Genomic DNA, 9,031 nt, shown 5'->3' with positions numbered 1-9,031 from the left:
TTTAGTTGTAAAACTCAACATATTTTAACAAATCAATTGGTCAGATTGAAAGTAAATTAAGATCGAAGTGAAAAGATCATCACAATTTCTTAAACATTTTCATGACTTCACCAATTCAAATCACCATTTACAAGATCTCAAAACAAGGAGAAAGACAGAGAAAACTACACAGAACTCATGGAGAAAATATAAAAGCAAAGTCATACAACTTCAATAAGCAAAACTCGGAATTCATATATAAAAGCAAAGTCATACAAACTACAACAAATAAATAACACTTATCTCTAATTCTTCCCCAAGCAAACTCCTCGAAGTTCCTCTGAATCTCTTCCTTTCATTACAGCACACCGAATTCTTCTTCGAAACGGCAAGGAATAAGAAATCTCTCACTTTCCCTCTACTCTTACAATCTCTCGAAGAATTCCTCACAATCTAACCCTCAAATAAACTCTCTACACTCTCCACACTCTCCCATATTTTTTCTAATTTTCGACCAAAATCTTCCTTTAAAAATGTAGAAGAGTTTTCCCAAGAGTTGCCTAAGAATCCCTCCAAAAATCATCCACATTCAATGCACTTTTGAACATAACCACCGATATCGCCGTCGACAGCCTCAAGCGGAGCCTTCTAAATTATTTAATCTGGAGTCTCGAAAAATTCTCGTCGTCGGCGCCCTAATTCAAATCTTCACATTTTGGTCATCTTCGCTCCAAATTCGCTCTTTTTTGCATCCTTTTGATTCAATGACCATAATTCATCATTCTTGCAACAAAACATCAAAAATACATTTCTTTAAAGTGCAATATCATCAAAAACAGTGTAAAATAGGTATGAAAATCTCAAAATATTTTTCTTTGGTCACCAATCTCATTATCAATTTCACAAACACATTTTTCGCTATGTTCAAGGTACTATCACTCGTGACATTTCTATTTCCCATGGTAATCTTTAACTTCATGCATATTTGAATAGCAATTGGGCAAGAGATTCTATCGATGAGAAGTCTACTAATGAATATTGTGTGTATCTAGGCAATGCGTTAATCTACTGCTATCCAAAAAAGCAATCCATCGTTGTTCATTCATCAATTGAAGTACAGTATTAAGCAGCTATCGCTGCCAGTGATATTCTTTGGCCTCATCGCCTTTGTTGCCTACCCCCAGAACTTCAATTGATTGTGATAATACTTAAAAAATGTCTATTACCATCAATTTCGTCTTCAATGCCTTCACAAAACACATTAAAATTGATGATCATTTCATTCTAGAATGCATCTAAGCAGCTTATTTTTCATTATATTTCATCTCAAGATCAACCAACTAATATCCTTACCAAGTCTTTTCCAACATGCCATTTTCAGCTTCTTAACAAGTTGACATTTGTTTCTTCACCCATCCACTTGAAGACTAGTCAGCTCACTAATTCTCCCACCATTGAAGCTAAGGGAACTGAAACCAACTATCCAAATGGGATTCTCCTGCTCCACTATACTCCACAAAAATATTTATATTGTCCGGGGCCAACTGCAAGCTCAATCTTGCTATTCCTAGGGGAAAAAAAGCAGCTTCCAACTCTAACTAAACAAGAGTGAATTTGTCCTCCTACCAAATTTAGCTAAACAATATACTATGCATCTGTGTTATCTGAAACAACCGAGAGAATTATCAAAAGGCAATGAAAATTAGCCATCACATTGTGTGTTGTTCAGCTTTTCTTAAGGCATTGATACTTTAAGCTTTAATAGTTTGCTTTTTTTAGCTATAAACAACACCCTTTTCACAAATTGTGAATTCGTAGAAGAATATGAAAAGAGGAAAGCTTAAAAAATAGCATAGCAACAAACAAGCTGAATATTAATTCTCATTGCCTTTTTGATAATTCTCTCGATTGCTTCAGATAACACGAATGCATAATATCATTGTGTACCTAAATATAGCAAGAGGGCAAATACACCCTTGGTTAGTTAGAGTTGGACGCATTTTTATGCAAGGAATGGTCAGGATTGAGCTTGCAGTTAACGCTGGAAAATATGGATATTTTTGTAGAGTATAGTGGGGCAGGAGAATCCCAAATAGACAGTTGGTTGTGGTTCCCTTAGATGTTTTGGTCGAAGAATTAGTGAGTTGATTAGTCTCATCACCGCTCTTCTTCAAGTGGATAATGCCAAAATGGTGTTGTGCGTAGCTAAAAAACTAACTATCAAATAAGACACCAATGCAAAAACTTTCTATTAAGGTTGGAAAGCCACATTTCATTCATAAGCAGTGATCAATTTGAGGAGAGAGATGGAATTTAGCATATTTCTCGTTTGGCACATCCAATACTAAAAAATTTAACTGATAAGGCCGTCACAAGGAGCAAGCATAATTGGACATAATCACCTCAAAAGGAATATAAGTGGACAAATGAACGTCACATTTAAGATGTAGTATTAGACAAGAAAATAACAACCAAAAGTAATGATTGAATCATTGTCAAGCAAAAGAATGCCTTGAATATTTAAAATTAAACAAATGGAATGAGCAACAAACTTTCAGCATCCTAATTACCAATGCATGTAACTAGATGATTCAACAAACAGCATAAATCAGGTAACAAAACCTCAAGGTAGAAGGCTGATCCCACATACTAAAATAAATGGCAAGGTAACTATCATTCATCCAAAGAAACATTAAAAGGCTGATCCCACATACTAAAATAAAAGGCAAGGTAACTATCATTCATCCAAAGAAACATTAAATACCAATAAGCAAAGAAAATGAAATTTTCAAGGAAAATGAGGATCCACAAGGATAGAAAAAGCCTTGCCTTAGTTATGGCCTTAAGATCAGGTCGCTTTGAAGCACGTTTAATATCTACATCACATTTTGGCCCCTACATAAGAGCAAGATTTTGGAAATACCAAATTAATCAACCAACACAAACTCATCATTAAGATGATGCTCACAAGCTGCAACGAGCAAGAACTGTAAGGGAAAGTGAACGACAAATTAGAATTCTACAAGGCAATTCAATGAAATAATGAATATATGAGGCTTAAAAATGTCATATAATCACAGGCATTTATTTAAGAAAGTAGTTTTTTTTTGTATAAATATAGAACCGGAGAGTAACAGCTACAAGATGTAACAAAACTGTTATCTTCGGAATATGGTTTGGGAATAATCATTAAGGAAAAATTAGCACATAAGAACGCAGTTGGAAACAAAATGATCTTAGTTTAGAAAATGAAAAGTGCAAAAAATAATATAAAGCTTAGAAGCAAGTTTAAAAGTTCTCTAATCTTCGGTTTAGTATTTAATATCATCGTGACGTGTTTGAATTAACAATCAAGTGTTAAAGCCTTGTGAAAAAGGGAATAAATTTCAAAAAAAAAGTATAAAAAGTGCAAAAGCCAATCGAGCAGCTTATAAATATACTCCATTCTTAGTGCTTGCTATCTAGGAGCTCCAAAGTTAACCTTCCTCCTGTTATGAAATTCGCCTCTCAATTGAAGGAACTTTGAATTTTTAAATACTTCTGAATGACCTAAAAAATATATCAGATTTTTTTTTCTTTACCTAAAAATAAATTCGGTTTACCGTTTACTGAAGATCAAAAGTAGGGTTATCAGAAGCGCGCAATACAGGCGAGCCGGCCGCCCTGATTGCGGACACTGCCTCAACTGCTCTTGACACCTCGTGGCTTGTTCATGTAGTGCGTCAGCGCATTTGGCGGCCATTGCATGGCTTAACTGGGCTAAGCTTCACCAGCGACCAGCGCTAAATCCTATTCCCGGCAATAGGACGCTCCTCGTCCCCAACCTTCACAATCCCAAGTCGTGCCCAACGGACATGCATCCTATCAGCAATCAGCAAGGAGCTCAAACCCTCCCTCTTCTAAGAAGCCACAACCTAGGGTTAAAATTAGTCGAGCCGATTCATCATTCTTCTTTTGACTTCAAGTTTAAAGCTCGCAGGACAGTGTGTTAAATACTAAAATAAAACTGAATCTAAACAACTAACATAATAAAATAATTAAAAGTTGAGCAAATAAAAATAAGATAATAAAAAATCACTTCAGAAAAAATATATAAATTTTAAACATCTTCATTAACTTATATTAGTTCCTTATATTTATTAGATTTAGGTTTATTGTAAATCAATATTTTTTAAACTAAATTGGTCCATAAGCTACTACTAAAATCAGGATTCTCATAAATTTGTCTTAGGCAGCCTATCACAGAAGTTAATCAAAAATCGCAAAGAAAAACAGGAAGCAAAGTTAAGGGAACATTCTAACAATGTTTCATCATACCAACCTCTGTGTGTTAGAATCAACCGCTAGAATAAACAAAAAGCAATGAGAATGAGTTTTAATCGTGTTTGGTGATCAGCTTTTCTTTAGGCTTCTCAATTTTATATATACTTTCAGTAATTCACACGGTATCAGAGAATTGTTTTGCCTCAAGTCAAAAGTACTTTTCTTTCATTTTATGTTTTTTTTCCTTCTTCATTGATCCTTAAATCAATCTCAACAATCATCCTCAACCACCACACTTAAAATAAGTGACATCTCTATTCCGCCTCAGCTTAAATTTTGCATGTAACAACAAAAAAATACATCAAATTTAACTTGATGTCTATAACTATATTGTGGCACTCTAAAATTATTAACCTATTGAAACCATATAGTTTGATGGTTATTTAGATGGCTGCACCAGCTAGCCACTCAAACACCCTGGTCGCTGAAAAATTTTCTCCTACCCTCATAATAAAGCATCAATGTTAATCGACAAAAATCTTTAACTGCACTCATACCTTCAATATCGATTTCTATGTCACTCTTATGTTTTAAAACTTGAATCTTACTCTGATATTTGGATTACCATTGAAAATCTCTTCAATCCACAAATCAATCTCGAGTCATTCAACTTTAGAATGTACTGCATAATTTGTCCATCAAAAACCATACTATGCCAAAAGATTTATCAACAATAAAAGCCCATGGAGCCAGCATCACAACTGCTAGATCATCTATTGGTATTGAGAAGATCATTCACTACATTATTATTGATCTTTCCCAAACTTATCAAGCCATTAGCAGTAATCTCCACAATAAGGACTTAACTTCATGTGGAGACAATTAGGTAGCATTAAAAGTATTACATGGAAGGAATCATTCAAGTTCATCTTTCACTTCTCTTGATCTGGGCTGCTCTCTCAACCCAAAAATCACAGTTGTTATCTGGAATCTTATTGTGACGATAAAGTGGTCGCTAAGAACCCTCACATTCGACATTCATGCATGTAGGACTGTCAAAAAAGCTTGTTGTTCGCGAACAGTTCGTGTTCGGCTCGACAGAGAGTTCGTGTTTGATTCGTTCAATAAGTAAAATAAGACGAATACGAATAATTTTTTTTTCGTTTGTTTTATAAATGAATCAAACACGATCAGTCATATGTTCGAATCGTTATTGTTCGAAATATAAAATAATTTAAAATAATTATATATATATATATAATTAATTTATCATATTTTAAAAATAATTATATACTTCAAAAATTTATCATATTTAAAAAATTAAATCCTATAAATTATAATCTAATCTTCAGGTTCGTCTATTAGCTTATTTTAAATTCTATAATTTTGTATTTATCTTCAAGTTCGTCTCTTAACTTAAATTTCTTTATATTTCTTATAGATTTATTTAGTTTTTTTGAGTGAAACCTAATTTTTGTGAGTGAAATCTCGCATATTGCCTCTAGATATGAATTTTTTTATGGATGAAATATGATATTATCGTTTTATTGTGAGCTGTGTTTCGGCTATTTTAAATAGTGAGACTCAATTTATTCACCATCTAAGCAAGCACGACATCTCACAATTAGCTCCATTTATTTTGAAGTTGCACACATTCCCCTTTACAATACAACAAATACAACATGTCATGCCGAAGCCACTTCAACTCTCACTAGAGCTTCATCTATAGATCTCGTTTAATCATAACTATCTAACTATTATGGCATTATCTATGGAAATTTTATGTTGATTCCCATTCTCCTCATCTCCAAAGTATCTGATTTCTTCTTCTTCAAATTGCTTTTGTGAGTTAAAAAAAAAAGTACATAAATTAGTAAAAATAGAGATTAGAAATTTCCTCATCAGTTTGAATGCTTGTGAAAGAAGAGAACTTCGACAACCATCTAATAAAAAGTAAAGAATAAAAAAACACAAACTTTGATGAAAATCAACAAAAATCATTTCATTGTATTTTAAACTACAAACCTTTAATTTTGAGATATAAAAATTGATACCAAATCTCAAATATAATGTTATAGAATTAATTTCTACATTGATTAAATTTTCTTAAGATTTTTACTTTAATTTTGTTGTGCAATTTTATAGAGCAGTTAAGGAATAATTGTCACTTTGCCCTTCATGCAATGGCTAGATCTCATCATATGGATGTAATAATATAATGGTTTAAAATTAAAAGATTACTTTGACTATATGTGGGTACATGTATTTACATTTATCATGCATTTAAGTTCCATAACTTTCCATTTTTATGAGTTATAGTGGATGAAATGAAGCAGAGTAAAAATGACGGAAACATAGCAAACTAATGGGAAATATGACATAAATTGTGGAAAAAAGAAATATGAAAAAGCGAAATAAGAATAGAAAACAAGGAGATAGCGAGAAGTGTATGTTGATATGGAAGAGAAGAGTAAGGTTAGAAATTTTAATTTTTCAATTAACAATTGGGATTTTAATATTTTTCTAACAAATTGATTTCTAATCAAATGAATTTTTTTAGTCATTATGCCTTCCAAAAATAGAATAACTAAGAGCTTGTTTACCATGCATTTAAGTTCCATAACTTTCCATTTTTATGAGTTATAGTGGATGAAATGAAGCAGAGTTAAAATGATGGAAACGTAGCAAACTGCTGGGAAATATGACATAAATTGTGGAAAAAAGAAATATGAAAAAGCGAAATAAGAATAGAAAACAAGGAGATAGCGAGAAGTGTATGTTGATATGGAAGAGAAGAGTAAGGTTAGAAATTTTAATTTTTCAATTAACAATTGGGATTTTAATATTTTTCTAACAAATTGATTTCTAATCAAATGAATTTTTTTAGTCATTATGCCTTCCAAAAATAGAATAACTAAGAGCTTGTTTACCATGCATTTAAGTTCCATAACTTTCCATTTTTATGAGTTATAGTGGATGAAATGAAGCAGAGTTAAAATGACGGAAACGTAGCAAACTGCTGGGAAATATGACATAAATTGTGGAAAAAAGAAATATGAAAACGCGAAATAAGAATAGAAAACAAGGAGATACGGCGTCTCGCTTCTGCGGCATCCTTTCTGCGCTCGTCGTTCTACGCAATCATCACCTTCTGCGATTCTGCCCGCGCCTCTTCTGCGCAGTTTCGTTCCAGACGAACCGAGTCGGAAAGCGGCAACAACTTCCTCGCTTCCTTGCGGCCCTTCAGACCTTTTCTTTCCTTTCCTGACCGTGACCATCTTGTGAGGGAGATGACCTCAACGCTCCCTTCCTATGCAAATGCCCTTTCCGGCGTTTTGCCCATTCCTACTCGTGCCCCTCCTCCAGGTTCAGAGCCTGTTTTTGCTATCGATAAGTCATTCAACGTTCCACAATCGTACCATGATGCTCTTAAAGGTGGCAGTGATCACACTTTTATTAAAAATTTTGGAAAAAAAATGGGAAGTTTGCACTTATTCTCACTGAGGTTGAAACTAATACTCTAGCTTTCTCTTGACGTCTCTAGTGAGGAAATTCCTTTATGGTCACCCAAAACTGGAGATCATTAGGAAGGAATTTGATGCTATGAAACTATTGGGCAGTTGGAACATTTGTCTACTTGACGGTAGACATACACTTATTCAGCTATCTCATGATGATGGTTACACTTGCATTGTCTCTCGAAAAGCTATCAAGATTGACAATGATTTTATGAAAATTTTGAAGTGGACTGTCGGTTTTGATCCAAAAGCAGAGTCCTTCTATCATTCCTGTTTGGATAAAGTTTCCGGGGTTAAAATTATATGTGTTCAACATGGAAATCATCTACTCTTTAGCAACTGGTTGCGGTAAGCCTCTCAAAATGGATAGTCATACGCTTGTTGTGTCTAGACCCTCTGTGGTTTCTGTGTTAGTTGAGAGAGATATCACACAACCAGCTCTGGATGAAATATGGATTGGCACTCTTCACAACGGGTATTGGCAAAATGTTGAAATGGAACCACATCCTCCTTATTGCTTTCATTGTAGTATGTTTGGCCACATCTCTACTATATGCTATTGTTTGCATCCTCATCTAAGGCCGAATACCGCTAAAGAGCCACCTATTACTCCTGTTGAGAAGATGCAACCTGATCCTCTTCCCAACACCGCAGTTCCTGAAGAAGAACAACATACTACAGCTACAAATCCAGTTATGTTTATACTACCCACTGTTATTGAAGAAGACTCACTTATATGTCAAGACATACGAGAGTGCTCATTTGATCCAATAACATATCAACTGGTACAACATGTTGCTTGTAATGTTCAACAATCTGCACATCTCTAGCACACATTAGACCAAGATTAGGTGAGTCAATCTTCGGAAGAAGAATGACAGATCTATTCCAGGAGGAAGAAGATGAATGGAGGTCGACTCCAGCTCGGGAACACTCCAGCTCGGGAACATATTGGGAACATATTGGATGATACAATGGTTACTACTGGCAAAGGCAATCATATTACGAACTTATTAGCTTGTTCTTTTCCTAGAAGCAGAGGCAGAAATAAAATCAAATTGGGTTCATCTCTAGCCACCTGATGCTATGTATTTCAGTAGTTTAGGCTTTTTCTTTATGATTAATGTATTTTTCCGTATTTTCTAGTTTTGAAACCCCTTGTGGTTTTGGTTTGGGCAGGGCGCCATGTTTGGGCCCTCCAACACATTATATTTGTATCTTTCTTTCTAGTTAATATATTAGTCTTTGGGCTTTCTAATATATATATATAT

At 34.1% G+C, this 9,031-nt stretch overlaps 1 protein-coding gene across 1 annotated transcript in view; it reads right to left on the bottom strand.

The window, feature by feature from the left end:
- Positions 1–9,031, bottom strand: part of LOC110030909 — an 85,526-nt gene that overhangs the window by 70,428 nt on the left and 6,067 nt on the right. Inside the window, exon 5 of the mRNA XM_020733895.1 lies at positions 2,809–2,874. Coding sequence (XP_020589554.1) covers positions 2,809–2,874 — 66 coding nt within the window. The remainder of the gene's footprint in view (positions 1–2,808; positions 2,875–9,031) is intronic.

This window comes from Phalaenopsis equestris, unplaced genomic scaffold (genome assembly GCF_001263595.1).
Source record: "Phalaenopsis equestris unplaced genomic scaffold, ASM126359v1 Scaffold000002, whole genome shotgun sequence".
NCBI lineage: Eukaryota > Viridiplantae > Streptophyta > Magnoliopsida > Asparagales > Orchidaceae > Phalaenopsis > Phalaenopsis equestris.
The sequence above is the reverse complement of the archived record's forward strand: the minus strand, read 5'-3'. Positions and strand labels throughout refer to the sequence as shown.